Source organism: Jaminaea rosea (assembly GCF_003144245.1).
Source record: "Jaminaea rosea strain MCA 5214 unplaced genomic scaffold BDZ90scaffold_21, whole genome shotgun sequence".
Classification (NCBI taxonomy): Eukaryota; Fungi; Basidiomycota; class Exobasidiomycetes; order Microstromatales; genus Jaminaea; species Jaminaea rosea.
Genome location: NW_020289995.1, coordinates 38,266 through 66,105, shown reverse-complemented (window position 1 = coordinate 66,105; position 27,840 = coordinate 38,266). Strand labels below are relative to the sequence as shown.

The 27,840-nt window shown below is 56.1% G+C and overlaps 15 protein-coding genes across 15 annotated transcripts; 9 read left to right on the top strand and 6 right to left on the bottom strand.

The window, feature by feature from the left end:
* The first annotated feature begins 13 nt into the window (after positions 1–13).
* BDZ90DRAFT_127662 (hypothetical protein) lies at positions 14–2,562 on the top strand. The gene has a single exon (XM_025503348.1). The coding sequence runs from the start codon at positions 179–181 to the stop codon at positions 2,453–2,455; it is 2,277 nt and encodes a 758-aa protein (XP_025358959.1). The 5' UTR covers positions 14–178; the 3' UTR covers positions 2,456–2,562.
* Positions 2,563–3,435, top strand: BDZ90DRAFT_128057 (hypothetical protein). The gene has a single exon (XM_025503350.1). It carries the CDS (start codon positions 2,670–2,672, stop codon positions 3,156–3,158), a length of 489 nt encoding a protein of 162 aa, XP_025358958.1. The 5' UTR covers positions 2,563–2,669; the 3' UTR covers positions 3,159–3,435.
* A 5,419-nt stretch (positions 3,436–8,854) lies between these two features.
* Positions 8,855–9,700, bottom strand: BDZ90DRAFT_205890 (NAD(P)-binding protein; the record flags this gene model as incomplete). Its single annotated transcript, XM_025503950.1, has 1 exon — positions 8,855–9,700. A coding segment is annotated over one exon (846 nt), but the record flags the coding sequence as incomplete, so codon positions are not given.
* A 48-nt stretch (positions 9,701–9,748) lies between these two features.
* On the top strand, positions 9,749–11,111 carry BDZ90DRAFT_127264 (hypothetical protein). Its single transcript, XM_025503342.1, has one exon. The coding sequence runs from the start codon at positions 9,905–9,907 to the stop codon at positions 10,802–10,804; it is 900 nt and encodes a 299-aa protein (XP_025358956.1). The 5' UTR covers positions 9,749–9,904; the 3' UTR covers positions 10,805–11,111.
* BDZ90DRAFT_127403 (hypothetical protein) lies at positions 10,900–11,638 on the bottom strand. Its single transcript, XM_025503343.1, has one exon. The coding sequence runs from the start codon at positions 11,363–11,365 to the stop codon at positions 10,994–10,996; it is 372 nt and encodes a 123-aa protein (XP_025358955.1). The 5' UTR covers positions 11,366–11,638; the 3' UTR covers positions 10,900–10,993.
* BDZ90DRAFT_127404 (hypothetical protein) lies at positions 11,639–13,303 on the top strand. The gene is made up of 2 exons (XM_025503344.1): positions 11,639–12,160; positions 12,230–13,303. Exons 1-2 carry the CDS (start codon positions 11,912–11,914, stop codon positions 13,049–13,051), a joined length of 1,071 nt encoding a protein of 356 aa, XP_025358954.1. The 5' UTR covers positions 11,639–11,911; the 3' UTR covers positions 13,052–13,303.
* Positions 13,304–14,796: 1,493 nt separating this feature from the next.
* On the top strand, positions 14,797–15,896 carry BDZ90DRAFT_127639 (hypothetical protein). Its single transcript, XM_025503345.1, has 2 exons — positions 14,797–14,979; positions 15,128–15,896. The coding sequence occupies exon 2, from the start codon at positions 15,171–15,173 to the stop codon at positions 15,849–15,851; it is 681 nt and encodes a 226-aa protein (XP_025358953.1). The 5' UTR covers positions 14,797–14,979; positions 15,128–15,170; the 3' UTR covers positions 15,852–15,896.
* A 1,074-nt stretch (positions 15,897–16,970) lies between these two features.
* Positions 16,971–17,695, bottom strand: BDZ90DRAFT_224913 (RTA1-domain-containing protein; the record flags this gene model as incomplete). Its single annotated transcript, XM_025504639.1, has 2 exons — positions 16,971–17,095; positions 17,116–17,695. Coding segments are annotated over 2 exons (705 nt in total), but the record flags the coding sequence as incomplete, so codon positions are not given.
* A 536-nt stretch (positions 17,696–18,231) lies between these two features.
* BDZ90DRAFT_235082 (hypothetical protein) lies at positions 18,232–19,404 on the top strand. Its single transcript, XM_025507252.1, has 2 exons — positions 18,232–18,296; positions 18,382–19,404. The coding sequence occupies exon 2, from the start codon at positions 18,535–18,537 to the stop codon at positions 19,123–19,125; it is 591 nt and encodes a 196-aa protein (XP_025358951.1). The 5' UTR covers positions 18,232–18,296; positions 18,382–18,534; the 3' UTR covers positions 19,126–19,404.
* Positions 19,405–19,854: 450 nt separating this feature from the next.
* Positions 19,855–21,671, bottom strand: BDZ90DRAFT_127243 (hypothetical protein). Its single transcript, XM_025503341.1, has one exon. It carries the CDS (start codon positions 21,471–21,473, stop codon positions 20,055–20,057), a length of 1,419 nt encoding a protein of 472 aa, XP_025358950.1. The 5' UTR covers positions 21,474–21,671; the 3' UTR covers positions 19,855–20,054.
* Positions 21,672–21,797: 126 nt separating this feature from the next.
* On the top strand, positions 21,798–22,466 carry BDZ90DRAFT_127223 (hypothetical protein). The gene has a single exon (XM_025503340.1). It carries the CDS (start codon positions 21,870–21,872, stop codon positions 22,287–22,289), a length of 420 nt encoding a protein of 139 aa, XP_025358949.1. The 5' UTR covers positions 21,798–21,869; the 3' UTR covers positions 22,290–22,466.
* Positions 22,467–23,879: 1,413 nt separating this feature from the next.
* BDZ90DRAFT_127216 (hypothetical protein) lies at positions 23,880–24,532 on the top strand. Its single transcript, XM_025503338.1, has one exon. The coding sequence runs from the start codon at positions 23,999–24,001 to the stop codon at positions 24,371–24,373; it is 375 nt and encodes a 124-aa protein (XP_025358948.1). The 5' UTR covers positions 23,880–23,998; the 3' UTR covers positions 24,374–24,532.
* Positions 24,533–25,306, top strand: BDZ90DRAFT_127217 (hypothetical protein). The gene has a single exon (XM_025503339.1). The coding sequence runs from the start codon at positions 24,691–24,693 to the stop codon at positions 25,141–25,143; it is 453 nt and encodes a 150-aa protein (XP_025358947.1). The 5' UTR covers positions 24,533–24,690; the 3' UTR covers positions 25,144–25,306.
* Positions 25,306–26,494, bottom strand: BDZ90DRAFT_127181 (hypothetical protein). The gene is made up of 2 exons (XM_025503337.1): positions 26,442–26,494; positions 25,306–26,118 (listed from the first exon to the last, which is right to left on the bottom strand). The coding sequence occupies exon 2, from the start codon at positions 25,997–25,999 to the stop codon at positions 25,469–25,471; it is 531 nt and encodes a 176-aa protein (XP_025358946.1). The 5' UTR covers positions 26,000–26,118; positions 26,442–26,494; the 3' UTR covers positions 25,306–25,468.
* Positions 26,400–27,390, bottom strand: BDZ90DRAFT_235075 (S-adenosyl-L-methionine-dependent methyltransferase). The gene is made up of 2 exons (XM_025507251.1): positions 26,749–27,390; positions 26,400–26,686 (listed from the first exon to the last, which is right to left on the bottom strand). The coding sequence occupies exons 1-2, from the start codon at positions 27,233–27,235 to the stop codon at positions 26,454–26,456; spliced, it is 720 nt and encodes a 239-aa protein (XP_025358945.1). The 5' UTR covers positions 27,236–27,390; the 3' UTR covers positions 26,400–26,453.
* Between the last annotated feature and the right edge of the window lie 450 nt (positions 27,391–27,840).

The window sequence follows — 27,840 nt, the reverse complement described above, 5'->3', positions numbered from 1 at the left end:
TCGGAAGGAGCACGGCGCCCGAGCAGACATCTGTTGTCAGCCGGAAGCAGCGGCGCAGAAGAGCAGGGCGACTGAATATGGACTCCGAGCCTTGGGTACGAGAGAGCACCGTGGATGAGAGACAGTGATGGCTCTGCGTACAAAGTTCCCAAGAGGGGTGCGCGTCATTTAGCTCCACATGTCATCCGCTGTTCGACAACCACGGGCCGCCGGACAGATCAGCAGGGCTGCCCTCTGTCCTGCTCACTCGCGCGGAAGCACGGCCGAAGACCCGCTGCCGCTGAAAGGACGCGACGCGACCGCTGGCATGTCGCGCATCGCATCTAATCGTCTTCAGCAGCCCTTTGCTACAAGAATGGTGCTGCTACCGTCGATTCCTGCCTTCACAAGCTATGAGTCGGTCCATGGATGGGTCGATGGGCTCATGAAGCAGTACCGCAAGGACATCTCCTGCCCAAAATGCGGCCAGCGGGGCGTGCTTTACAAGAATTGGAGCAAATTCATCGGCCCAGGATCAAACTCTCGACGCCATCGGCGGTATGATCACAAGCATTGCCTTGAGCTTCGCAGCTTTTCCATGTCTTGCGCAGACTTCGTGGAGTATGTTCTGGGCCCTTATCTGGATGGAGCTTGGAGAGGTCATAGCGCTGTCCAACGTGACACAGCCGCGACGTTGCTCAAGGGATGCACGCTTGCGCTCGACGCTCTGGCGCAGCATGGCGATCGCATCAATGCGAATTTCCATTTGCGCACCGGGCATGTGCAATGCAATCTTGCGCATCTGAGAGCGGCATTGCAAAATGGCCTTCTCGGCCCTGATGGCGCCGAAGATCGGGAAGAAGAGCAATGGCTGTCAGAGTCAGACCTCGAGCTGCCCGTCTGTGAATCGGAACAAAGCGCACCAGCTGTCACCCAAAGGAGCTGTGACAGGAGCCGCCAACTGAAAGCGATTGCTGCCTTAACGCCGCCGGAGTCAGCGCTAGAGTTCTGCATCGCCGTACCACCAATACCCGCGCAGCCCAGCATCGTGCGGACCGCCGCGCTGCCAGTCCTGAGGGCCCAAACAAAATCTTTACGCCCTCAGAAGAGACGAAATTACGAGGAAGGAGGCACACGCTCCTCACGGCGTCAAAGCAGAGCCAGAAAGTCGGCGCATGCGACCAAAAAGCTTAGAGCTACGAGCAAGCGGAGCAAAGTCCGGCAAATCATTCCCACGCGCTACCGTTTCTTCAGCAATTTGCATGGTCGACCTGGTCAGCCGAAGCCGCCCAGGGGCAGAATCATCATCCGGGCAGCAAGAGAGCCTCCTCCGTATGAGCCGCCGTTGAACCTGACCGCTGAGGCTCAACTTGAGCAGTTACGGGATGCGCTGTCCCGCCCTCATTCCGACCCAGCCGCTCCAAGTTTGACCATCTCTTATTTGAACGTCAACGGCCTCAACGCTGACAAGTGGCGCACGGTACTGAAAGCGTGCCACTTGGCCATGTATACCGGGCATTCACAACTTGTTGGTAGGAACCACATACTCGTGCTGGCCGAAACGTGGAGGCCTCAAGCGCTGTCGCAACAGGTCCTCGCACGAGATGCGGCGTGGATCCTGGCTTCGACTGTACCGGCATCTCGTACAGGAGACTTTCAAACTGGCTGCTCCGCAGGGGCCAAGGGCGGTCTCATACTCCTGTGTCCGCCTCACCTTGCTGATCGCGTCGTGGTCTTATCGATCACACCTTACTCTTTGACGTTCTCCGTCGCGCCCTCAGACGCTAACGCTGGACGTCCCATCGTCGTACACTCTGTCTATCTTCCGCCCTCGATGGGCCGCTTTCGCGACATCTCACTCCTTGAGACTTTTGCCTCGCCGCCGGACTCACTACAAGCAGACGTCTTGTTGGGCGACGCTAACGTCTATTACGAGCCCCAAGCTCCACTGATGGATGGACAACAGGACCCTGAGGTGGTGGAACGCGAGACAGCTGTTATCGTTTCTGGGTATCCTAAGTCGAGGCTTGCCATCATTGAAGCAGTCACACGGGCGATCGGGCTGCAGAGAATGGTTTCGAGTGCTGAGGAGAAAAGCATGCGCTTTAAGAGGTTGAATCGGAAGGGAATGAGAATGCGAAGAAAAAGACTAGGGCAGGAGATTGTGATTGGCGACAGGCCTCACGGAGATCATGGACCCTCTCCGAATCTTCACGACGCTGTGACACATCCGGACAGGGAGCAGCAAGATGACGAGCAGCAAGAGGCAATTCCCACTCGACCGTCCTTGGGAAAAGCCATCTCAGCCACGCCTCGCCTGGATCACGCTTACTTGCGAGTACCTGGCGGCGAGACCGATGCAACGACGCCATGGTCAGAAGCTTCCCTGACTTTCTGGCGGGCCGGAATCAAGACGGACCATCCACTTATGCAAGTCGAGTTGCAACTGAGGACGCGAGGCTCCAGCATTAGCTAGAGCTAGGCAAGAAACCGGGGAGAGAGGAAGAAGAAGGTTCTAGACCGCTTCAATTGATAAACAAGTCTCACTCTCGGCCTCGCCGCTGCGTGATGGCCCAACCGCGTGGCGTTGGTCGAGCACCCTGGAACACGAGCTGCGTGGAAGGACCGGAAAGGAGAATTAATGCCTGGATTGAGGAGAAAGCTCTTCTGGGCGCCACGGCGCCGCTACGATGGTTTCACTCGGACGTGATTCCCTTCAAACCCGCCCGGGCGGAACTGAGTCGCTTCAGCTGCAAGTTGCCCTTCTTGGATCAGAGACTGCTGACTCACTGCGTACAACTCACAATCTGGCACTTCGCCGCCAGATCGCAATGTTAGTGCGAGTCCATTTGACTCTTATTCTTCATTCTGGGCCTCGCATCCGCGATGTTCTCCGACTTCGCAACCGACCGCGGAGGCACCGTCTTTGTCGGTACGGCTCGATGCATTGCGGTTGTCACAGTCTGTGCGTCCATCGCAAAAGTCCGAACGGACATACGCGCTATTCTCTTCACCCTCAAGTCGTTGCTGCAGATCGTTGCGAGCGCATCGCTAGCCATGTCGTGGATGAGCATGAAATCTGCCTTCGGCGCTTTCGATCTACGGTACCGCCAAATAGCGATCGCCGATTTGATTCGTCTGATATTTCTGCTTGTCGTTGGGGTCGGGACACGATCTAGCGGATCGGACTTGCTTGTACGCGACCGCTGCGTCTTTTCTTCCTTCCACGCTTCATCCCATTTTCGCTGATCGGGCTATTCCAGGATCACCATCTCAGCGGAGAGCAAGCAGGCGGCGTACGTGCTGGACCACCTCGCGCCTACTGTCCACTGTTCTGTTCCGCTCATCCTCTACCTTGTCATCTCATTGAGTGCAAGATTCGACTTCGTACAGTTCATGGTCCGCAGATACGGTCCAGGGAAGCAGTCGACCTACAAGACCTATGAGACGCAGATCTTGACCTTCTCGTCGAGTGATTTTGACTCAGCAGTGGCAGTGTACATTGCGACGTTCGGTACAGGATTCGACCAGCCACTCGCAGAAAATTGGGCCACTCGTCGAGGTACCTGTGCTGCTGATCCTCAGTTGGATTGTTGTCTTCGGGAAAACCAAGCTCGTCTAGGATAAAAGATGTTTCTTTCACTTAAATGTGTCCTGCATGGAGGGAGAGATGACTGGCCTTTGGAAGTCGGCTGCTCCACGACGGGCATCGCTATGCGATATCCAGTAGGCAATGATAAGAATGACGGAATGCTTCATTCACTGGTTTCCTTTTGTGTCAATAGAGTAAGCATCAGCTCGAGCCGCGCCAGGAAGGAGGCACTTGCTTACGTTCAAGGGCGTCATCTCTTTCTCGAGTGTCGTGCGGGCGACGAATGTTCCTTCTTCCTGAGGGAGCCATCACTCCATCGCGTGCGCAGGAAGGGTCTCATGGTCGTTCATTTGCTCGACAGTCTAGGGGTATTCTGGCGACTCACTGAGTCGACCACCAATTGAAGCCAGGAAAAGCGGACTTCTGGCGGTCACTTCGTCAGAGACCAGTCTGTTTGTTTCCTTACTTTATGGCGATGAGGTCCGCTACTGCCGCCCTGCGGGCACTGCGGTATTGACGTCGTTCTTGTTCAGCCAAACGGTCTGACCTGTGAGGCGGCTTCGCGTCCTGACGTGTAGGCCTGAATGGCTGAGAAATTTGGCGCGCATCCTCTGGGGATATGATGTTTCACTCAAGAAGGTCTAGCGAGCTCTAAAGAGGCTTTTTGTGGCGGCCTTTGAACACGCGGTGAACGATGTAGGGCCACAGGATCTTTGTAACCAATGATTGAGTGGTGTGACGGTGCCTTGCAAGACAGTGCGAAGGGCGTGTTCAGATGATCGCTTTGGCTTGCATCCCGCGCCAAGTGAGCTCTGCGGAGGTGGCACAGAGACAACGGAGTGAGCATTTTGTGGGGCCAGCAAGTTCGACAAAGCGCGCACAGCGGTCAGCACGGATAACCTCGGCAACCGAGTCTGAGTGACGGCCTCCGCAGACAGTGATTTTGCGCGTCTGATGAGCTCAATCTGCCGTACTTTGCAAAGAGGGATCTGCTGAGAGTCGAGGTGCAGGGGAAGAAAAGAAATGTCTGGACCATCTGGGGACACGGTGGGATTTGCCTTCGTTCATTCGCGGGCGAAGAGCTCGATCGCGTCAAGCCTCTTGGCAAAGTCTCTTCGGATAGCGCGAAACGGCTTCGCGTAGCCGCTTTTCCTGAAAGCACCATTGACATCACTGTTGTTGCCCACGATCATTCGAAAGCTCGTGTGCGTACACACCGGAGCATTGAGCTGACAGTCACCCGTGCTCTGGCCTTCGTCGCTGCACGCCTGCGGTCTTCTGCCAACCCGGCTCCGTGGGCACCGCGGCGTTGCAGATTGTCGTTCACGGCCCACACCTTGGCGACTGATGCCGTGACGCCTGAAACCTGCAAAATGAAACGTCGCGCCAGACGACCGATGCCAGCGCTGCCTTGAGTAGGGCTGACAGGCGCGCAGAGGGGGCGGACCGAGGCTGGTGTCCACCGAGAGTCCAGGTCGGCGCCTGTAAGAGGGCCGGACGGTGAGCCACTGGGAGGTTCGTGAGTCTCATCCGAAATGTACTTCTAACCGCATTGCTTCAGGCTCGCAAGAATTGATCACTGCCTGTCCACCGTCTCCAGCTCACATTCCACGCTCGAATTGGGCTCGCGGCTGCCCTGCGCTTCTTGATCGCCGCCTGCATCGTGGTACGGTCGACCTTCTCGTAATTACCGCCAGCGGTCGCGCAGTGAGCGCAACGTCCTTTCGAGTCATCACCTCGAGCAGTCTGGAGCGCAGGACTGGGACGCTGCTATCACTTAGTACGATCGCTTGCTAGCCACTGTCAATAAGCGTAGAGACACGCGACTCTAGCCTTTGCCTTCATTCCGCCCTCAATGGCTCTCGCGCAGCGCCTCTTTCTTTCTGGCTTCTGCAACATATCGCACGCAATGCTCGTACAGAACGTCTTGTGCAATGCGAATGTCTCTTCTCAGCACCATTCGTGAATGGACGATTCGGCCCTACCTCGATGGAGCGTAGAACGCCTGTCATCGTTTTGGCGGTGTTCAAAGCAAGAGCGCACGACATTCGACCGATTGACCTGCAGAGAATGATTTCAGCTGCTCAGAAGAGAAGATCATCGTTCGAGAGGTTGAGACAGTGCGGATAGTCATGTGGGGCGAAACGTTCGCAGAGGACATTGTTGCTGAGCAACAAGTCTCACGCAGATTGTACGCCCTATCAAGGGGGTCTCTATCGCATTGCCGCCCCGTGGGAAGCAGACGGAAAGACAAAGAGCAGCAAAGCAAAGCTTCGACCTAAGCGTACATCGCTCGCGTCGCGGCGACAGAAATGTGACCACAGAAGTGATTAGCAATTCTTTCTTCCTGCTGACAGAAGGCGTCTGGTTATATCGTGATTTTTGGCGGCTCGATGGACAACGAAAGACACTGCTCACCTCGTGTTAAGGCAACGGATCGAGGTGATTAATGCAAGTCCCTCCAGGTGATTTCGAAGTGCTTACATGGCTCATTCTTCCACGTCATTGTGGCATTGCGGCCCAAGACGGTGCCTTTGTTTCAGCCGCAGGGACTGTACGCAAAGTGCCGCTGATCAGCGCTTCCTCGACAGCTGAGATATTCTCTGTATACCACAACGAACCCACAGCACAAAGAAGTGAGTCGACTTGTTTTGGGTCGACATATACGGGCAATTGAGGTCATGTCAAATGCGTCGTCCGACTTGGACAAAGAGAAGGTGCCTTCGCGTAGATATTGCGGACTATTCAACCCCAATTTCTCGTTGCAAATGTCGTCTACTCTGCAGAGGTAGCATATTTCTTGGATTTTTGTGTGACACACTCCGGCCAAGATGGTACAATCAGAGATGTAGTGTCTAGGATGTGCAAAAGATCGCCAGAACTGCCGGCATATTTCCAATTCAATGAACAAACGGTGCGCGGGTTGCCAATCTTGGGGTACGCTTGACATGCTGCAGCAAATCAATTTCGTCATTACTCACAGCGAGAAAATAGCATCAAATCTGTGGAGGTCATCAGGTCGGTGCTCAGTAGAAGATCAAAATTTGCGAGGCGCTATTCGCATTGTTCAGGTCTTGAAAAGACGTGCCAGTATCAATGAAGATCACGCTGCGTCGTCGGAGCGGTGCGGCTGCAAAATATTCAGCATGTCGTCATCGTTAGCATGCGTCCCGTGAAGCTCAATCTGTGCTTAGTGTATGGCAAGCTTTTGCATTCAGCGACTTCATCCCTGCGTACGTACAGAGCCGACGCAGAGCAGTCAGCATACTAGCTTCGGTGCTGTCGGTCTATACGTGACAGTATCGCCGTCACCCGAGAATGGTGGGCGTCAGAGACTGGAGACGAGCAGCACGCATGAGGAATCCGACAATCTGTGTGCCGAGCCTTCTTGCTCCGGCTTGCTTTTGCTCTGCAACATGTTTGCACCGCACTTACAATTGCAAAGAGCACCACCGCAAGGGACGGTCGTTTTCACACAGCTGAAAACACAGCTGAGCGTTGCAGGAGAAGCTTATTCTTGACTCAGATCAGCTTCGAATGATGAACGTCCGCTTTTGAGCCAACTCGGTCCCTTCGGTGCTTCTTCAGCGGCGCCAATGAGGCTTTCCAGAGTGAGAAGTGAGCCGCAAGATGCTGCGGACGCCCCTGTTGTAATTCCTCGTTTTGTCAAGCATCAGCAACACTTTTGCGTCAAACGAAATTGAAATAAAAGCCGCGGAGAAGAGCAAAACATCGCACTCTGAGGGAGCACCAATCATGAATGCGTGTGTCTGGACTCCGAGATCAATCGACTCAGCCAAGGTGAACCAATGTCTTCATCTACAGTCAGTAGGCAAAGCAGCGCAGTAAATGTTTCAAGATGCCTTGCGTCTTTTCTCCCTCGAGGCCAAGGAAGAAAGGCCAGCCTCATAAACGGCGCCTTCTCGCCAGCTTGTGAAAATAGAACCGCGCAGGCAAAAGCTGGGGCGCCGGATTTTTTTCTGCTGTCCTCCTGCGTCGCCGTCGTGCGCAGCGGAGGGCAACATCAAGCATTTTGCAACATCGAGAGCGCCGTATGTCTACTAAGAGCAAGCGATTGATGCGTCGGCAAGATGAAGCCGGCCATGTGAACGAGCTACATGCAACTTGGAATGTCAAGATCGATGCGCACTATGCGCTTAGCTTAGAGGTGGTGCTTGCCGAAGCGAGTTTATTGACCATGAGGTGACGAATGACGACATCCGCACCACGAAAGGAGTGGATTGCGCCAAGCTTTGGAATCAACGTCAACTCTCGTCTCTTTCAATCTGGCCCATGGCTCGGTCAATCGTCGGTCAATCCGTCGATGAGCGCATCGTCGCCGCCGCAATTGACTGGCCGTCGATCAGCCGAAATCATCTCAGTGTCTTTGAAGACGACGAGCAATGCTGTAAGCAATGCCGACGATGCGAGGCATTGCAAGAGTCAGTAGAAGCTCGAAGTCCCATTCCAGCTGATCGGAAGCTGGAGGGTCTGCGACGCCGATAGCCAGAGTATATCGACGATCGTCGTAGCTTCCATCGAAGTCCTTGTCTTCAAGGACCGCAGAGCAGTACAGCCTCGAAGAAGACATGATGTTGCATGCGGGAAAGAGAATGAGACGGACCAACGTCTAAGGGTGCGCAGAGAGCTGTGGTGCAGGTCGTAATGTATTCTCCTCCGCCCCTTGCCGGCAAATTGAGTAATCGACTCATCTGTAAGCGGGATGGCCCTGCACAGTTCAATCGGCACCGCTTTGCCAGTACCGTCGTCAGCCATTGTCGATTAACGACCTCGCAGATGGTCATTGTGAGTGCCCTTGCAAGTGCTGCTTTCAATTGTCCTTGAGCGTCGATGGCGGCATCACAGCAGTCGAGGCCTTCATGGCTACTTGGTCGATAGCTCTCAGCCATTTGCTCCTTCATCCACTTGGTCTGACTGGGCAGAATGGGCGGCGCGAGCGACGTGATCCAAAGGCAGCTCAGGATGCACTGAGTTCTCAAGGTGCGTTGTATTGTGAACCCAGTGAAAAAGCTTCTGGGCGACACTGTGCTATGCAATCAGCCTCGCGATTTCCTTGGCATCCTCTCTTGCGGCAGCAAGATCGAAGGTCCGCTTTGCTATCCAACCAAATTGCTCCTTAGCCCTCGCCGATACGCATCTGCAATTAGTTCGGCACGGCCAGATTGGCGTCCTATTCTCTGCCTCTTCCTCGCTGCGGGCGTCGTCCTCGATGCGAACGCCCTTTTGTGTAGCGTCAAAGTCCGGAACAGGCAACGACTGCGCATCTGCACTTGGCAATAGGCCGAGGTCAAAAAGGCCTTCTCCAACGGCACGAGCGAGGGAACGAAAGTCTTGGTCACTTGATGCGTGACTGGCGAAATAAAAAGTCGAGTGGGCAGAGGGAGGATGCTGGGACTTTTGATCGATCAAGTGATGATGGACAAGGTGCATCGACAAGTCAACCAGGTCGTCGATGTGCACGGTTGTCCAGCGGTTGGTGCCTTCGCCGACGTAAACGGCTGAGCGGTTCATGAGCGCCTTCGCGACGAGGTCTGGGAATTGCGCAGACACCCTCTTGCATGGGCCACGCCCGGTGCCCCAGACAAGAGCTGGGCACACGATCGATCCGTAGAGCTCGCCTCTAGTCACGGCGTCGACGATGGACAGGTCGATTGAGCGGTGCGCTGCCGATTCAGGAATAGCGGCAAGCGCTTCCAAGTCCAAGTCATTGAAAAGTCTAGTCTCGACGTATTTGCCGACGGGCTGTGACTCAATGAGCTGGACGCCGGAGAAATGGATTAGACTTCCTCGTCGCCCTTGCTTCAAGCCGACATTGATCGCCTCAGTGAGCTTTAGGTCATCGGACGTTGCCGCTTGAATAACCAGATCAGCCTCGACGGCGAGTGGAGTTGCAGCGACCCATGAATGTTCACTTGTGATGACTCGAGTCTCCAAGCTCGCGCCAATCCAACGGCCCCAGGCCTCAATTTGAGCAGCCTTGGCATCGCTGCTTGTCACAGCGAGGACGCTCGCGAATGTTGATGAAGGTGGTGAGACCAGAGCATGCAATAGAGAGCCACCAACAAAGCCTGAGGCGCCAAAGAGGACGATGCGCTGACGTGCTGGCATGATGGGTCGGTGAGGAGGCAAAGGGACGTTGTGAGTCCAGTCATAAAATTACGATTCGAATCTCAAGAAGAGGAATATACAAGCTGGTGAGCTCCTCCACGTGTGATTCCCTGACGTCATTTGGGGGCGGAAAGAAAACGACCTCCGAGCCTCCGCGGATGGATCTCCAATGCTACATTACGCTTTCCTACAACATCCTTCTCAATGGGCATCGACATCCTCAGAAAGGGTCAATACTTGACACACCCTTTCTCCTCGGCCCGAGCAAGTTCCAGTAGATCGGCTGCGCTGCCATCAGAACTCCTGGACGAAGTTGTCCAATGGGCCCTTCTGCAGGATGAGCACGACCTGGCTAGCAGATCCGAAACATGCACACCTCTGCGGGCAGAAGCGCTCTATGCCTCGTCGAAATCCATACAGCGCCGTGTTTCCTGCCTTCTTCGCGATTCGACCTCGTTTGCCAAGTTGTCGCGATATCGCCAAGTGAAAGAGATTGCCAGATACCTCGCCGACGTTGAAAAGTGGTCTAATCATGGACCTCATGTCATTTATCCTTGGCCCCTTCATAATGGCCAAGCATCCGACTTTCTCGAAGCGCTGATTGGCCTCGCGTCGACGAATCGTCTGCTCCGACCTGCCTTGTCAATTTCGACCTTTCTGCCTGGCTCCGAGCAGCGGCAGCGTGGTCAGCGCCTACCTCAACTACTTGCTCCCATGAGCCAAGAGCGCAGGAGCAAGAACTTCCTCAGAGCAGGTGCGAGGCTGCCACCCTACGTATGCTCCACTTTTTGGGCAATCATGCCTCCAGAGCAGGAGTTGAGGCGGTGCTTGCATCGCTTCCTGCTCCTGGCCACTCCCTCAGATGCGTTGCCGACCCTAGACGAGATGTGGTTCTTTGCCGCTAGCATCGCATGTTGGGCTGCTCTCTCAAGCGACGGCGCAGACCAAGAGATTGGCAGAGTTCTAGCGAAGAGCACGAGAAGGGGGAATGTGGGAGAGACGAAATTTCAGGAGCCTCCCTGGGCGCGAGAGATTGTCGTGCACATGAAGTGGGCCGCCCAGGACTTCGTGCGTCACGGCAACGAACGGCTTGGGTCCACATGATGGTCCTTAGGACGCAGCGGCCACCATCCAAGATGCAAACCCTCTCCCAGTCGAAACTCTTGCACAGCATTTGCTCAATTCATTTGATGATCGCGGATGCTGATCTTGTGTGGGCTGACGAGTACGACCTGAGCATCGCTGCGGGGTCGGGCTCTCAATCCGGAGATCGTCTGGCCATCAATCGCCGTTTCACGTCCAGCGACAGCATGGACCGTCGAGGCCTGCACGGCCGAACCGGGCGCAGACGGATTCAAGCGCATCAAGAAAGGTTGTGGGGTTTTCGTCGCTGCCTTCTGGTGGCAACTGAGGGGAAGCGAGGGCACGAGCGGGAGCAACACAATCGGAGGACAAGCAAAGATTGTGCTGGTCAAGGGGATAAGGGTGCGAATCTAGAATCAGCACGGATGGGTTGATGTTGTGAGACTTGGCATCACGTCGTGCAAGGGTTGGGTCTTCTGGTGTGCTTTCGGCGGAAAGGAGCTGATCGCCGAAGCAAGGCCGCGACGACGCACAGGACACCAATAATGGTCGCCTTTGTCTTGTCGCTGTTCTGAGTGCCATAGCGCCAATGCTCCGTGAAATGGTCGACTGACCTGTGTCATCGAAGTATGAGATGCGACTCGGCGCGATTATTTTGCGCCCTGTGGGCGTCAGCAGACAAAGGATCTGGTGGCGTCGGAGTGACAATTGGTCGAGAGCCAGAGCGGGCGGGCACCGAGTGGCCCGACGTAGTTTTTGGCGAGGCCCGAAGCTTTGTTTGTCGCTGTCCTCGATGCGGAGCGACTTCTTGATGTGGCTTATCTTCGTCGAGATCGGCAAAGACCACAGGGGTCCAGAGGCTCCACGAGTGCGAGGGGGCAGCGCCGGATACAAAGGGGTCACTCAAATACAAGGACCATACGTTGATCAAGTCTGCATTGGCGGAGAGAGGAGACAGTGGCGGAGAGAGGAGAGACAAAGGAATACGAGTAAGGATGCAAGTGGCAGACACATCGCTGCGCAGCTCGCCATTTGCTCAGAGCAAACACTGGACGACAAAGCGACGTACAAAAAGGCGGCCCTCCAAGCCTCTGACATCAAGTTCACTCAGCAATCACGTACGCACAAATGGAAATCAGTCACGACGGCAACATTCTCATCGAACCGCACCTCGAGGAGATCCAGAAGATCAAGGGCGTCGACGAGTTCATGAAGAGCATCATCAGCTACGTAGATCCAGCGCGACACCTCAACGCCCCAGAGCGCGTCGGCCATATGTATCTGGCCTTTCTACTCTCGCTCTCCTACGCTAAGCTGGTAGTGAATCTCGGCAGCTGTCCTCCCTTGCTCATTTCGGCCGCTAGTCGACAATTCAAGGCGAGTGCGGACGACATATAGAATGCCTCATCAGCTGACAGCTGACTCTTGACGTTCGGCCGCGCACAGATCATGCCTGGCATCTGGAGCTCGTCCGCGGCCGAGGAGGACCGTGCGCGCCTCTTCCGCCGACTGTCGACCCCAGAGAGCAAACTCAAAAGGAAGCGTGGCGAGGACAATCTTGACACCGACACAGAATTCTTCCTACGGCTGCAACAGAGCATATCCGATGAGCCGCCGATCGATGTCGAGCACGCGAAGAAAAGGCGCTTCGACAGCGTGGACAGTGAGGTACAGGGCCAAGACGGCGCAGGCGCTTCCCCGGTCGGTCCTAGACCGAACACGACACCGACGCAGCAGCTCGCTTCGGCGCTGACGGACGTTGGGCAAGCCGAAGCCACATCATTGACAGTGACACATCGAGTGAACCGCGCCTACTACGACCTCGGCGCTGCCTACGTACACTTCGCCGAGCTCACGTTCGACTCGTGCCCCTCTGCCAGCTCGTCTACCTTCCATCAACTCGTCTTTGGCTCCGTCGTCGTTGCGATCCGCGCAATGGCCGCCGAGCCTGCCCTTCAGACCATGTCCGAGGCCGGTCTCAAAAAGCGGTTGGAAAGATCGCGCAAATACTTTGTACTAGTGGAGTGCTTTGGCCGAGAGGTCCTCGGTCTTGTGCCGCAAGTATGCGTAACGCGCCTGGACAAGCTCAGCTTCGCAAGTATCCGCCGATACATGGCCTTCGCATCGGCTAGCAATCTTGGGATGACGGTGATGACCAATGGTCCTGGTCGCACTGGGCGCTTCCCCAGGGCTCAGAGAGAAGCCGAACGTCACAGATCCGAAGGAGAGCGAGGGTCGCCTGCAGACAGCCTGTCTCCAGCAGAGTGATCACGGCCTTTCTGCACATGGCTTGCAGTCATAGGCTGGAAGGATGGCGCATGGTCGCGGGGTCTTTTCAATGCTACTCGACGGCTTTTCATCGCGATGCTCGAATCAATGACACCGTGGATAGAGGGATCAATTCGATTACCCTCATGATTTGAAAATTCCGCCTGCCCCTCTCGAGTTAGCGCAGTCTGTCGCTACGGTGGCTCTCCGCCGTCGCGCCTCATGGAGTCGCATGCGATGGCGTGAGAAGCGCGATGTGCGCTCAAGGGTATGCGGATGCCTGCGGCCTGGGAGAAAGCTGCGTAAGCGACGGCGAGTCAAGGTTTTCGATGCACGTCAACGAATGAGGAAGCTGAGATGAAGGGCTGTCGAAGGGAGTCAGGACGACGGACAGACTGAGTCAGATGGCTTTACGTGGAGCTTCCACATCATCGCCATGCGTCTTGAGGAAGGAAGGGCATTCGAAAGCCTCGCCGATTCCTTCACTGAATTATTTTCGAAAGTATGGTCCCCTCTCAGCCGAGCATCTTGCGGAGGGGATCTGATCGCGCAGGCTTGTTAACCACCTTCAGTGGCCCCGCCAAGTTGATGGATGCCTGCCCGCGACTCATCTCTGTTGGAAAATCGGCTGTGACCCAGTATGCGGCAAGAAAAGGCCAATGTCATTAGAGGATGGGCGACAAAGCAAGCGTCTTACTTGCTGCTACCTCTCACCTCCGGTGAGTCGAACCGCGTTTGAAGGAGGGTGATTATAGAAGTCCTGCCGTAGCCAAAGACGGAGGGTCCGGAGAGTGCGACAGTCCTCCTGGCGTGGGGCAGTCGAGGCAGACATCTTCTGACTGAAGCCATCTGCCGCAAACAAGAAAGCAGATGGCGTTGGCTCGAGCCTTTCCTGCGCCCCGCCTTCTAAACACTGAGAGACCCGACAGTCTTGGTCAGCCATCGGCGATGTCGCCGTCGGCACGGTGGAAAGGAAATGTACATTGTCCGCCTCACGGCTGTGGCATTTGCCCTGCTACAGCATTCCAATGAAAGGCGGCAGATCACGATCATCATAAGAACATGCGTCTCTTTGAGCTGTGCCTTCCCAGACCGAGCAGTCACAAATGGCGCCTGTGTGGAATGACATCGACGCCGCCAGGAAGGCCTCGTCGAAATGCGCAGCTTGAGCGGCGGCAGCGCTGGCATCACGAATGTCCCATGAGCCACGCAGTCCCATAGAGAAAGTAGGAGACATCCCTTGCAGAGGTCCCAAGAACCCGGCCGAACAGATGCCTGCGTTGAGTTCCTCGGAGATTTGCCCGTTGGCTGATCTCCCTCTCGGCTGCCTCGACACGAAGGGCAGTGCCTGGGCGGCGAGTAATGCTTCTCCCTCAGAGCAGTCTTTGGTGCCACTTGACTTGCAGCAACGAAGTCGCCCTTGAGTGTGATGGACAACCAGGCAAGATGACCAGGTGCCCCAACGTACGTGAGAGTGCTGCATGTGCCAGCTTTGGAGAAAGCTCCCTGTGCATACATTGGAGTCGGTGCGGCAGCCCTGCCATGTCAGCAAGAGAGGTCTTTACAGTTAAATGCGAGACTCACAACGGGAGCGTGGTCAGCAGCGTCCACCATCCCGTGAACATCATGAAGTGAAGTCGCGCGCTGAGAGAAGAGCCATAGACTGGTGTGCCTTCTAGAAGATATTGCACGAAACAGAATAGGTTCGAATCAGTATGTCTGAGCACGGTAGTCGCAGATGGTTCGAGAGCATCGCGACGATTCCCTACCTTGATGCATTGGGCACTCAAGTCCGAGACGTACTGGGCACTTGAATCAGGATTGCCACTACAAGAAAGAAGACTGCGACGAGGATGAAACTCGCCGGGTGAGCGTGATGAATAAGAGAATGGGTGTCGAGCATCTCGGACAGCTTCGCGTAAGGGATGGTGAGTGTGTGGGCAAAGAGCTACTTTGATAGTTCACCAATGTGCGTCGCTTTGACAAGCTGCTCTAGAAGTCTACTGGACTCTCGTTGTGCACATTTGCGCCATCATTCGACGACTCCCACTCACTGTCGGCTTGCGCTTTCGCTAGGTCGGCTTGCGCTTTCGCTAGGAAACCTTGGCTCGTGCCGCAAATGCTCGGCGATCTGTTGCAGACCGCAGCGTCAAGCATGCCGCTCCTGTTACGCTCTGCACAGGTCTGCGCCCTAGTCAAAAGCGGCGTTGCAGGCGTCGAGGGGCGCAATCTTCTGACTGAGGTGCGGCAAGCCCTTCAAACGGCCCTTTCTCAACCTTGTCCTCATCATTACGATGTCCTTACAAGCATGCTGGCTCTCACGGAGGTCTGGGACCTGTCCGACCTCTTTCAGTCCAGTAGAAGCATTCTGAAGGTGGATGCTCAATCGACTCAGGCTAAGGTACGGCTCGTAGAGCCACGGCTGTCAATGGCGACAACGTTCAGCATTCCGGTCAATGTCAACGAGAACGGTATAGTGTACTGGTCAGTGTGCTCCGCAGCGCATTTGACGCCCTCGACGCAGATCGGCTACCTCTCATCCAAGATGAAGTCCTCGAGACGTTGCAGCAACGCTTTGGCATGGTCAATGCAGAACCCAGCGTGGAGCTGTGATTTTTCGCTCTCAGCAACCTTGCCGCCATCGTTCGCGACATTGCCAAGGCCGCATGTTTTGCTCGTTCCACCTCAGGTCGCTTCGACGTATGCGTACAGCGCAGTTTGCTGCACAGGCTGGCCGATTGGCAGGAGCTGGCACCAAGTCTCAAGCCGAGAGATGACTATCTACGGCTCTTGCATCTAAGCACATTTGCATACCTTCCTTTGGGAGAAAGCAGCTCATGCCCAGGCGATTTGGAATCGATCGCTCTCCGTCGTCAATTTCAGGCAGCGTCATTGCAGGCGATGCCGCAGGTGTTTGGACTCGTCAAGCAGCCCGGGCAGCCCTCCTTGACCAATCTCGAGCCGCTGCTCACGTTGCTCACAGTTTTGCCGGAAGGGCATCGTCGCACGTAGGGCAAAACTTTGTTGCAAGCACATCTGAGGAAATTGATGCCCTCCTCGATGGAGCGAGGTGCATAGCAGACGTTGTGGCCACGCATCTGAAGCAGGAGCCAGATGCTGAGGTGGCAGCACGCTTGCACGCAGTCGAAAATCGTCAAAACCACCCAGGCTTTCACTTTCTCGCATTCGTAGGTCAAGCGGCTGCCACAGACGGCATGCCATCAAGAACAGCTGTCAGAAGCCTTTTGCAACGGCCAACATGAAGAGCCATATTCGAGCAGGTCAATGCTCGGAGGCTATCGGACGCTGCACTGCCCTGAGCACAGGCAAGCTTGTCGTTTCCGACTCGATGTGAGAGGGACGGCGATTCAAGTGTAAATTCCTCTTTTCATCCTTGCACTCGATTCAAGGCTTCCTCACCCCACGACTCCTTCCCTAGTAGATCGAGCGGAACCGCAAGTGTCAAAAGCCCCGAATGTGCAAGGGAATCGGCGGTCAGTGAAAAGGCCGGAAAGCTAGTCATCCTGGAGGCGAAGCTTGAGCTTGAGCTTCGCCAAGCAGTGCCCTTTTTGGGCTCGCCTTCACGCAACAACTTTGATGGCACGCTTCGTCCGACCAGGCCAGAAGACTGGCACGCGGGATGTAGGGATCGCAGGAAAGCAGCGCCCAGGATGGAAGATGCTAAGGAGAACAGCCGCCAGAGCCACCATGCTGGATTTGCGCGGTGAGATCCGCAAGCGGATCGAGGAGTCAGAGTTCCGAGCTGTGTAATTGAATCGAGTAGCTCACGTCCCGTCGAGAATATAGAATATTGCAAGCGTCGGCACCAGCCTCCAGCCATCTCTGGTAGCCGGCCAAAAATCGGTCGTGAGCAAAATAGGTTGAAACCAATGTCGCTTCTGTTCATTCTCGTGCCAACTCAGCGATATGTGCAGCGCGCTAAGATGGCCGTATAGGATGTGGCTGACGCGATGAGCAATGCCTTGAAAGCAGGACGTTCCAGCGACTTTTCGCCATCGAGCTCAGCGATTCTTCGTGAGACATCTTCTGCTGCTGTTGTAGACCGATCGCCAAACGAACGCTCAGCGCCAAGGTGGCAGTTCCTAGAGCCAAGACTTGAAAGATCTGTACAGCTATGCCCGCCACCAATAGGTGATTGCCTGAATCCAACAGCTTCTTATTGCCCGACGGACCAGCGCCACTACTGGACAAGATACCACCCGCAGCCTGTAGCAAGAGGCCGAGAACGTCGATGGACACAAATATCCAGACGTACAGCGCCGGCCTGATGGGCGACATCTCTGCTCCAAAGGCCTGAGCGAGGTGTTTAGGAATGTGATCCAAAGCCCCGACGATAAAGCTCGGCGCGATGATTATGGCCACCAGCTGGACCAAGAAGAAGCTGTCGTCGAAGACATTGAAGCGCATCAACAAGCGAACGACGTACCCCACTACCTCGATAGCCGTGCCGAAAAAGAAAGCTACCATCCATGTATAGGTTCCACGGCGTAAGCCCTGGATGAGCTGTGAGATGGCGCAAACACCAAAGACAGCAATGAAGGCAAAGCTAGCGGCCTCACTTGGGACGTAGCCATACGTCAACGCTGGGACTGGGCATCGCGAACTGACTTCGACACAGTCGGTCGTGACGCACAGCGGCTAGCGTGCGGTGAAGATTGAAAATGAAGGTGAAGGAAAAAGGGAGTGCAGGGCAATTGTGACCAGATCGTGACGAGAAGACACCTAGATCGAGCCCATTCCGCCGCTCTTTATCAACGAGGGCTAGCTCGGGGTGTTGGTAGATCACTTCGCGGTCTTGGACGATCCGTCCAGGGTCCACAAATACTGAAACGGACCTCAAAGTGCCGAACTTGCGTTCTGAAAAGACGGCCCGCCCTGGAAAAAAGGCCGGTGGCTGAGCTCGTCGAACGTGACGACAATGCTCGAGCAGGACCGTGTCAAGTGCAAAGTACCGAGATTGTAACATGAGATGAGTGCAAGCTCCTTTCTGCTAGCGAGACCTGCGCTTGCGATGTGCCGGAGAGCAAGACACAGATGATTGGCCTGGCAATTGTACCGCTAGGCCCCTTGGAGCCGATCGCGCCCACAAAACGAATCATGCGCTTTTCTCGTTCGAGCCATGCTTCACGAAACGGTCTACATCCGAAATTTCCGCCGCTGCCGCGTGAGGTGGAAGAGAGTCGTTAAGGCGTGCTGGGAGAAGGTCGGAGAGAGCGTCCCAGAGGTAGGTGTTTGAGCGGCGCGTGCGAGTAGACGATGGATTGGCTTGCTCTGCTTCTGACGCGACTACTGCAAATGGACGGCGACAGCTCGAAACAGCACGGTCACTGCCGCCCATGGCAACAGTTTCGGACGCGGCACGAATCCCGCAAGACCAGAGGCAAGGCCAAGTGGCCAATCCTCCCATCCCTCAGCAAGATCGTCTGCAGGTAGAAGACCTGCACTTGTAGGATTGGAGCCCAATGTCACCGATGCAACTGGCACAATTGCAGCGCGCCCTCGCTGTGCAAGTTCGCCGAAGGGAGTGCATATCCAACGCTTGTTGTGACCTAGCGATAGATTTGTCGGCTATCGGTCACAGGAGCGCGGCCAACGTCGTACAAATGATGTTCGTCATCCTTCTCTTCGTCATCCTTATCTTCCTGACTGCGGTCATCGGGGACCGCTACCTTCAAAACAGCAGCGTCAGGTGTCCAGGCCTCGATCGCGCTCTGATCCTCCTCGACAAGGCTTCCAACAAGCCCAAATCAAACCAATCTTCGACCACATCCGGCCGCATTCGATTTGTGGCGTCCGCGTGGAGAGCGAGATGCCGGCGCGACACTTGGCTAGCCCGTCAGCGGTTGATAGCCCGGATCCTGGGCAAGCACAAGCTGTACCGAGGTCAAGACAGAGTGTTCCTTCTAGCCCTACCGCTACTACTACTTTCTCGCCGATTCTCGCCGCCCCTGTTGCGCAGGTACGGCTCCGCACCTTCATCCACACGGACGGGACTTACGGTGTGGGAATACCCTGCAATCTATTGCGGATGCCATGGCGCAACGCCATCATGATACCGACCTGTATCTGCCAGTTTTTGTTGGCCTGTTCCGACCTCAGCCAAGGCAGACAAACCCAAGTAGAGGAGTGATGGCGAGAAAGAAGTGTAATCTGGGGTCTGCTGCCGTCAGAAGAAAGGGAGTTGGCAAGTCGATAGAATGAAGGAAGGAGTGGGTGAGCGGCGGTACCGTATCATCGCTGCCGCACTCTCATGTCGGCATCTACGAATCCACTTCCGCTGTCGCATTTTGAGATGCGAGATTAGCTGGACTGATCCGGGACACATCGCCTCCGCCCGAACGGTCTTAAAGCCTGATAGCGATCTATTGGTGTAAGGTGTGATGCGGTGCGCCTCAGAGCAATTTCCTTTCCGACAGTATGGCGCGCGCCCAAGAGAGTGGCCACTCCACCATCTCCCTCAAAAGTTGAGCTCTTCGTCTCTTCGCATCTCCGCCTGCCTCGCCGCCCCCTACCGTAGCCCAACCTCGCGGTCGCCACGACATCTTGCCATGAATTCCGGCTATCTTCTACGGACCAAATCATGATCAAACCGCTCGCTCGCACAGAGCATCGCGATCCGCAGCCATTACGAAGCTCTTTCAGACGGCCACGGAAGATGTGTACTTGCTCTGGATGAAGCAGGGACACCAGAATACCTCCGTGACAGCCTTCCAATTTCGGTCGATCGAGTCTGAATCAGCCTCGTCATTTGCTCAATTATAAGCACCTCGAGGGACATCTTCGTCTTGGGCGTCTACAAGCGTCGCTTGGCTAAGTGGCCTTAACCTCGCGGCTTCTCGGCTACAGCTGAGGCTCGCATACTGACGTTCGCTTGTGGGCAAAGAATCAAAATGAGCTGCAACACCCCCTGGCGCGATGCTTCACCAGCGGCTGCCCGCAAATCCGAGGCGAATCGGATTGGTCTCAGTCATCGTCGATGACTTCACTGCCCTGCCTCGCGGCCGAAGCTAACATCGGCTTTTTTTCGATGGGTCCGCCTGGTGCCATTGGGGAGGGCCCGCCCGCCTCTTGTGAGCGATGCCATAGCTCTCGTCGTTGATTGCGGTCGCGAGACCTGATATGAAGAAGTCGACGGTACGCCTGGCGGAGATTGCGGGGGCGATGCTGGCCACAAGCCTGAAGTCGGCTCGCCCGCGAGCCCTTTGTGCCCAGCTTTCCTGCTAACACGACTGTGAATGAAAGGTAGTCCTGCGGCGGCGAGAAGAGCTCTTTGCTTCTTACTGGGTGGCCCTCGCTTTCTCAGGATATCGTCTGTAGTACATTCTTCTTCACGAGCGAGACATTTGTCGCAGCACGGCTTCATGCGATCGCAGCGAGTCTTGCGTCGACGACAATTGTCACACGCTGCGATCTCTTCATTTGAGCCGTCGGAGGAACGACAGCGCAGCTGCTTCATGAGATCGTCGGCCTGTATAATGGCGGATTGTGTCGAAGATTTTGTCGAAGACGTCGTTGCATCGTGTAAAGGGTCGGACGCTTTCGCCGCCACGCTGGGGAGGCTAGGAGCCGTGTTGTCCGCGACAGCGTCAGGAACATGAACAGAACTCCGGCGCCGATGATGTCCATCGGTGACATCTTGTGGCGACGCAGGATCGGGCGGCAGTGGAGCAAGTGAAGTGCAATCTGGACGCTGATGAAACCGCGGGTCGAAGGGCGGGCTCAATGTGATGCTATAGAAGTCGGCGACAGCCGCTATAGATGGAACGGAACCATAATCTGGTGCAGCGGCCGACTGCTGCGGCCTTGTCGGAGTGCTCGTGTGGCGGGCGCGCAGCCCCTTCCTCGTTCTTGTGACACTTCGAGGCGCTGACATTTCAGCGTCTGGTCTCAATCCGGGATCATCATCGAGACCGCCTAGCTCTTCATCGAACGAGAAGGTCGGGCTAGCAGCGATGGGGATTGAGCAAGAAGGCGACAAAGATGTCTCCTCGCGAGGTTTGCTCGTATAGTGCTTATTTGACACCGTCTTGCGTGGACTTTGCTTGGGAGGCAGGCCCGCGTCCGTGAAGACGACGTCCATTTCGGATCGTTCGATAGCTCTTCTCTTGCCGGGAGTCGATCCCCTTTGGATTTTGCGGGCGGGAGGGTATCTGCCCAGATGTCGTGCAACGTCTGAGGCTTTGGCAGCACCATTGTCGGCAACCGATGGCTGGTGCCGAAAGATGCTGTGCTTGACGAAGTCATGGGTCGGACGATCGCGAAAGGCAAAGGCCCCGTCAAGAGAAGAAGCGAAGGTTGCTGATTCCCAAAGGGCGCCCGACATGGGCGGAGATAGCATCCTAGATTTGTGCGATTCTACTAAGAAGGTCGATGACTTGTCGGGTACGCCGTGGACACACATCAAAGAAGGAAAGGTGTTACGTCTGAAAAGGAGGAATGTCGTGTTGTTGAGGCAACTGGGACTTGAGTGCTTCTACTCGCTCCCTGCGGCGGAATCATTGGGAAGATTATTTGCCTGCTAGATGCCCTGCGATGCAAGCGGAGCACGAATATAGGTCGTCGATTCCATACCTCGGCCGCGCAGCCAAGATCGTTCCTGTTGAGCTGAGCACACCCAAAGACTCGACGTCAGAATGGACGGACGGGGCGATTTCGCTTCGCGTGTGGCCCTCGAGGGGTGGAGGTGGGCACGCAGGTGCCGCGTCCGACAATGTTTGAGCCGTCACTGCTGCCACGTCTGCCATCTTACTAACAACACACTTAACCAACACCAAATCAAAAGCAGTTTCATCGCGAGATGAGCGCTAACGATATTCTTCACGTCGCTCTCGCTAATCAGCTAGGCCCTCGCGATCAGATCAAGATCATTGGGCCCTTTGCGTTGGGCGTACGCAAGCAGAGAGGAGACAGTGAAGGCGAACAAGGCCTGCACATCGACTCCTTGCTGGTCCTCGTCTCGACGATCAGCAAAGATGTCGGAGCGAAAGCCTTTTTGCTCCCAGACACAAGGCAAGCTGGCATATTCGCGGCACTTCGGCTCATTCTGCACTTCTTCTCGTCAAGAGCGACTCGCTCATGCAGATCAGCCTTTCTGCGGGCTCGTCGTGCATCGAGTGGTCCTCTCCAAACGTGCTGCTGCTGGAGAAGCTGCAGAGGCTGCTCTATGCGCGGCTCGCGAGCAGGTCAGGTCATGAGTCAGGGCGCGGAGAGACGCTGATGTGACTGATGACCAAATGAGCGTAATTGAGCCGATGGGCCGGTCGCGGGGAGGGTTTTGCGGGTGTGAAGCGAGCGCTGGGCGAGGCGAGGCAGAGGGGCAAAGGCACATTTACATTGACTGTGCTCGGTGGGCCAACTCCGTAATTGCCGAAGTAGAGCTGACCAAGAGTCTAGATACGCGCACAGTTGCCGGCACCGGCACCACATCCACCTGATCGAGCGCTCCTCCTCCCGTCCCCGCACCATGTCCATCCTCCGCGCTCCGCCTCATCGTCAAAACCCACACGTGGGCGGGACCGCCTCTCCCCTCTCTTGCACTCTGCCCTTCATCTTGCTTGCACGGTCCTCTCTCCTAACGCGACAAAGCGACCTCCTCGCCGGTTCTCCGGAGTAGAGAGGGAGATGCGAGAGTAGAAGGGGAGAAGCTAGAGTGTAGACAGGCGTAGAAAGCCTGAGCGCACACAGCTTGGCTTTTCTTTGAAGACCACACTGCCCGCTTTCTAGGGTAGGGGACGAGCACTCGGCCTTTGTAGACACGAGAAAGCGCTACGTGGGGGTATCTGACGTGAAGCAGCTCATGATGAGCTTGGCAGCTGGAGCGCGTGGTGTGCATTACGAGATAGGACTTGTGTTCGCGGAGAGGAGGCTCTTTGGGAAATAGGGACGCCGAGGGGCTCACCTGTCATTGCGACAACCACGTGGTCAGACCCTCCTCGCGAGGATAGATTGCAAAGAGGAGATCAAGCGTGAAGGACCGAGCCATTGCCGCGTGCCTTTCACCCCGCACTGCGATCTTGGCGCTCCGCTGCACATCTGCGTCGGATGCCGCGCGGTGAGACCGGGCACGCGGGACCAGCGAGGGGGATTTGGTGCATCCTGCCTCTCTACCATACACTCCATTACACCCCGCACATACGACACGACACGCCACGCAATGCTCGGACTCGACCTGCTAGGCCTTGGCCGCCTCCAACTTACGAAGCGCGAGCTCAAAAAGATGAACGAGGAGCGCTGGGCGAAGGAAAAGGAGCAACGCGACGCCAAGAGGGCTGAGCAGCGCGGGACGCAGCAGGTGAGACGGGTTGAGGACAGAGCGATAGACGTTGGCTGATCTTTCGCTGCGTCCTTCTCAGGCACCGCGGCGAGTAGACACGGAGCGCACGCTGGTCAATTTGTCTCACGATCAGAGCGCACGCTGCTGGACTAGCGGAGCGTAGCTTCTGTTGTACTTGTGCGACTATGACAATCGAAATGATAACGGAGCGCGGCGTGTGTCGCCGGCGATGCTACTTTAGCCCCCGTTCTGGCCTGCGCTCCCCTCGCTCCTCTGCTCCTCGACGCGCTCGCGCCGCGCCGCTACACTGCTCTACCAATCTCGCGAGACCCGCCTTCCACATCTTGCCGCCAGCTGCTCCAGCGCAAGTCGGTCCCGTGAAACTCGTCGGCGAGAGTGTCCGGGCAGCCGATGCGGGGCAGATACGTTCGCATCAACCACGCACCGGAGCCAGTGGCTGTGCCCCCCGCCCGCCTCCATCGGTCGAGGGCCACGCTAGCGAAATCACGCCGTCCGTCCATTTCGACGTCGAGTCTCTGGGCGTCGATTTCTGGCCCCGCTCAGCTCGACGGGAGCGATCTCGCGTGCGCGGCCCAGGTATCGACTCGCCGGGCTATGTTTCCCGCCTGCATCGCACGGCTCACAGCGGGCAAATGATCTTCCGCGCCAGCAAATCCAAACGGTCGCTTCGAGAGAGAAGTAAGCGCTCACGCTCCAGTTGCCTTGACATCACGTCATTGGCACTTCTTCAAATCTTCCGCCTTTTCCTCTTTGACGTACGTCGACAGCGCGTCCAACAAGCAATCGGCCTTCTAGGGACGACGACGCAAATCTGGGATGACATGTTCGCTCGTGTCGGACGCTCACTGAGCATCAGCAACCTTCGTATCCTCTCTCGACGGGGCATTTGCCTTTCGCGTATCGTCCGACCCGTGACTTCGTCAGGCCCAGCATCTTTTGGCACCAAGAACCGGTCGCCGAAAGTGATGCTGCCAACACATCATATGTTGCACAGCATCTGGGCATAGAGCCTCCCGCCCCCTGAAATCCGAAAGCGACCAAGCCCTCAACAAAGTAGGGCTACCGAACGATCCGAAGTGGACGTGTTCTTCGCGGGCGCGGGCATTGCTCCCGTGCAAGGGTCACAAATGGCAGTGTCCAGGGAGCTCCCTCCGAGCACGAAGAGTACATCGTTGTGGGCTCCTTGATAAATCGCCGTCGCTGCCAGGCCAGCTCTCCCCGTCGATGAAGAGCTGGGCGGTCTCGATGATGCGTGCGTGTCGAGACCAAACGCTAGAGCATCAGCTTCTGAAAGTGTCCCAAGAACGAAGAATGGACTGCACGCATGTCACAGGAGCACTTCGAAAATGCCACACTTGGCAGCCACATCGGGCACGGATTTCGTTGCATCTGCAGCGGCTGTCATCGACTTCTACAGTATCGCATGTGGCCCGCCCTTCGATCCACGGTCCCGCAAATTTTCAACGCCCACACTACTTGCGCGGCTGCCGCACGTCTTAGCGCAAGTTGTGTATCCCGCTTCCTGACGGTGACCTCCGACTTGCTTAGCGATGAAGCCTCAGTGACTATGGATGGCATTGCAATGGCGACTGAGGCGAACACGAGCTTGTCAGCGCGACAGAGCTGGCAGAGTGACATGCGCCAAAAAGAAGGGCAGAGTCATAGCATTTCGGGGCGTCAACGCAGTGGACCTCCGCTTGGCGTCCCGCTCCCTGCCGCGCGCGAAGATATTGGGGCGTCAGGGCATGCGGATCAGCTTCATTGCCATGACAGCTGATGAGAACTTCAATACATAAAGCATGATCCCTTGCTTGCGGCCATACGAGGACAACAGACCACCATGTCTGGTATCAACATCTTCTGCCTTGTCGTGCTTGCCTGCGCAACTTACTTGGTCCTCGGCGCTCCTTTGCCCTCTCCCGCCGAGCTTAATTTCAACGGCGGCTGGGGAGGCGCTTTCCGCGGAGGAGTCAACATCGGAGGGGATGCCGACCCGGTCATGATCCCACCTCCATAGCCGTTGTCGTAGCGCTCCGTATGGCAGTGCCGTGTTGGGCGAGGGACACGGTGACTTCTAGAAGTCAGTGTGCCGACGAGGACGCTCATCTGAATGTAAGAACTTGCTTTGACGGATGATCGGGGCAAATCAGGTCACATGCAAGGCTGTCCGGCGGGAAAGCGACGCGCTGCCTGCAGTGCTCCTTTACTCGGTATTCCAGCTGCCGCAAGGCCACTCCTGTCTTGTATGGTGGCCCGGTCGTGAAATATGTCTGAAGTTCTTTCAGCAGTATCTTCAGATACTGTGAAGCCCCTCCGATCGGGGCCTCCCTACGCTCCACACTTCCCTGCCCCGAAAGAGGGAGACTTGGGCCTGTTTCCGAACGGCGATCTTGGGAGGGACTGCGACAAGGCTGTCGATTTGCAGCAGTCCGCGTGAGGTCAAGCAATTCTGCTATACCGCCCCTTGCTGCTGTCATCCTTGCGTCTCCACCGCCCGATTTTGATGACACGGGCATGAGCAGATTTTGCATCTTTCTTCGAGGCCGATTGAAGACCCTTATGTAGGACACTGGGTCATGAGATGGCGATCTGCTGCCTTCCAGCTTGCTGATGAAGGGACCGCACTGCGGCATTTGTTTTCGCCCTTTGGAAGCTCTCCCGAGCTTCAGCTCGTCACTCCTTCGTGCTCAACGTGCCGACGTGAAATCTAACAGTGCCGATAGAAGCACAGTGTGATATTGATAGTGGGTCTCTGTCGACAGTAACAATCCTGAAGTCAGCCTGCAGGCGGAGAATAGTCTTAGCTCCTGCTCATATAAGTCTTGAGCTCCAGCGTCTATGCTTCGGGGATACACGCGTATCGAGTAAATTCTCAGAGTGCTGCTCGCTGATGGATTCCGGCGAGGTCGGCTCGGCAAAGCAATCTGCAGTACATTCTCGTCCAACGAAGGGCAATCGGCGCTCGAATGAAGTTTGCCGCATGACGTTTGGCAAGATGCTCAATTCGGTCGCTGTCCGACGTTGGAGTACTCACTGCATCTTCATGAGGTGCGCCAGATGAACACTGCTTCTCACGCAATGACTGGCCTACACCGGTTTCTTGGCTTTCAGAACGTATGTCGGCCAAGCCCCGAAACTTGTGCCGATTCCAGCCCAAGTCATGTCGACGTCCCTCCATCCCATGTCGTCCCTGACGTGGTTGCGGAAGTATCGCACGTATCCACCCAGATCGAGAACAAGGAGAGTGCCTCCAGGCTTGAGCACGCGACCGAGCTCAGCAACGGCCTTCAAGCGATCTTCTTTACGCTTGGGATTGTGCACTGAGAGGAAGAAAGACCGAAGGTGAGATGGGAATGTAAAGACTGCGGCTCCTTATGCTCACAAGCAAGACTGCTGGTCACCAAACCGAACGTGCTGTCTTCGAAAGGCAGCGCAAGGAAGGACGCCTTGTATAGCTCGGTAACCTCTGCGACACCCTCAGCGACCAAATTCGAGCACGTCGCGTCCACGGAGTTGCCGGTCTGATCTGACGGGATGAAGAGGTCGATGCCGACTGACTTGGCCAGTCGAGTCTCCGTGATCATAGTGCCGGCCAACTGGGCCCGTATCTTGGCCGTCTGTACCAGAACAAGTCCGCGTCCGCAGCCCGCGTCAAGGGTAGGAATGGAGAGGTCGACTGCTGGATCATCCTGGCTCGTTGTTGCTGCAGGGCGAAGAAGTGTCTTCTCAAGCAGATTGCGCCAGAAGTCAAATTTGCCCTTCATCGAGGCGTACAGATACATTGGTGCGAATGCAAACGAGCTGATGAGACCCATTGGAGAATCGACTGAGGCGAGCACAGCGCGCGGAAAAGCTCCATAGTCAGCCATCGCTCTGAACATCGCGATCTTGCTGTTCCCTACGCACTTCCGTAAGAGGGCGAGGTGGCAGGGAGGTATGCATGCCGTGCCTTGTAGAGGGCTAGCTCCTCTCGCGGCCCGTTGCCGTCAACTACAATGCCCATTGCTGGGGGCAGAGGTATGAGTGTCAACGAAAGGTTTTTTCGAGGAATTTTCGCTACATCGACGGGGTGCTGACTTCGGACTGCTCTTCTTGTAGGATCTCTTACGCAACTCAAGGCTCTGGCTGCCTTTGGTATCAAGCCGGCCACACGGGGCGTCGACGATGCTAGGATGCGGCGGACTCAGGCCAAGATGCCGCAAGGCACCTCGCCCGTTGGACGCCTGATCTTTGCCGAACCTTGCAACCGCCGAGCTTAGGGCGTAACGCACGCGGATTCTCGGCAACGGGCCTGCGCTTTTGCGGACCCTTATGCAGGTCAACGGGGCGACGAAACGACAGGCGAGAAGGCGCTACCTGCACAGGCGGTCAAGCCAATAGAGTGCCTGGCAAAGGGCGACCAAGTGTAGGAAAGACTAGAAGATTTCGTAGCGGTGGGGCTACAACGGACACCAATACCGCGTCGGAAGACTTG

Coding starts and splice junctions, on each gene's coding strand:
- BDZ90DRAFT_127662 (XM_025503348.1), top strand. CDS start 179: ATGTCATCCGCTGTTCGACAACCACGGGCCGCCGGACAGATCAGCAGG.
- BDZ90DRAFT_128057 (XM_025503350.1), top strand. CDS start 2,670: ATGGTTTCACTCGGACGTGATTCCCTTCAAACCCGCCCGGGCGGAACT.
- BDZ90DRAFT_127264 (XM_025503342.1), top strand. CDS start 9,905: ATGGGCATCGACATCCTCAGAAAGGGTCAATACTTGACACACCCTTTC.
- BDZ90DRAFT_127403 (XM_025503343.1), bottom strand. CDS start 11,365: ATGGCACTCAGAACAGCGACAAGACAAAGGCGACCATTATTGGTGTCC.
- BDZ90DRAFT_127404 (XM_025503344.1), top strand. CDS start 11,912: ATGGAAATCAGTCACGACGGCAACATTCTCATCGAACCGCACCTCGAG. Junction 12,161..12,229: donor CCGCTAGTCGACAATTCAAG/GCGAGTGCGGAC, acceptor GGCCGCGCACAG/ATCATGCCTGGCATCTGGAG.
- BDZ90DRAFT_127639 (XM_025503345.1), top strand. CDS start 15,171: ATGCTCGGCGATCTGTTGCAGACCGCAGCGTCAAGCATGCCGCTCCTG.
- BDZ90DRAFT_235082 (XM_025507252.1), top strand. CDS start 18,535: ATGTCACCGATGCAACTGGCACAATTGCAGCGCGCCCTCGCTGTGCAA.
- BDZ90DRAFT_127243 (XM_025503341.1), bottom strand. CDS start 21,473: ATGTGTGTCCACGGCGTACCCGACAAGTCATCGACCTTCTTAGTAGAA.
- BDZ90DRAFT_127223 (XM_025503340.1), top strand. CDS start 21,870: ATGAGCGCTAACGATATTCTTCACGTCGCTCTCGCTAATCAGCTAGGC.
- BDZ90DRAFT_127216 (XM_025503338.1), top strand. CDS start 23,999: ATGATCTTCCGCGCCAGCAAATCCAAACGGTCGCTTCGAGAGAGAAGT.
- BDZ90DRAFT_127217 (XM_025503339.1), top strand. CDS start 24,691: ATGTCACAGGAGCACTTCGAAAATGCCACACTTGGCAGCCACATCGGG.
- BDZ90DRAFT_127181 (XM_025503337.1), bottom strand. CDS start 25,999: ATGCCGCAGTGCGGTCCCTTCATCAGCAAGCTGGAAGGCAGCAGATCG.
- BDZ90DRAFT_235075 (XM_025507251.1), bottom strand. CDS start 27,235: ATGGCTGACTATGGAGCTTTTCCGCGCGCTGTGCTCGCCTCAGTCGAT. Junction 26,687..26,748: donor GGTGACCAGCAGTCTTGCTT/GTGAGCATAAGG, acceptor TCTTCCTCTCAG/TGCACAATCCCAAGCGTAAA.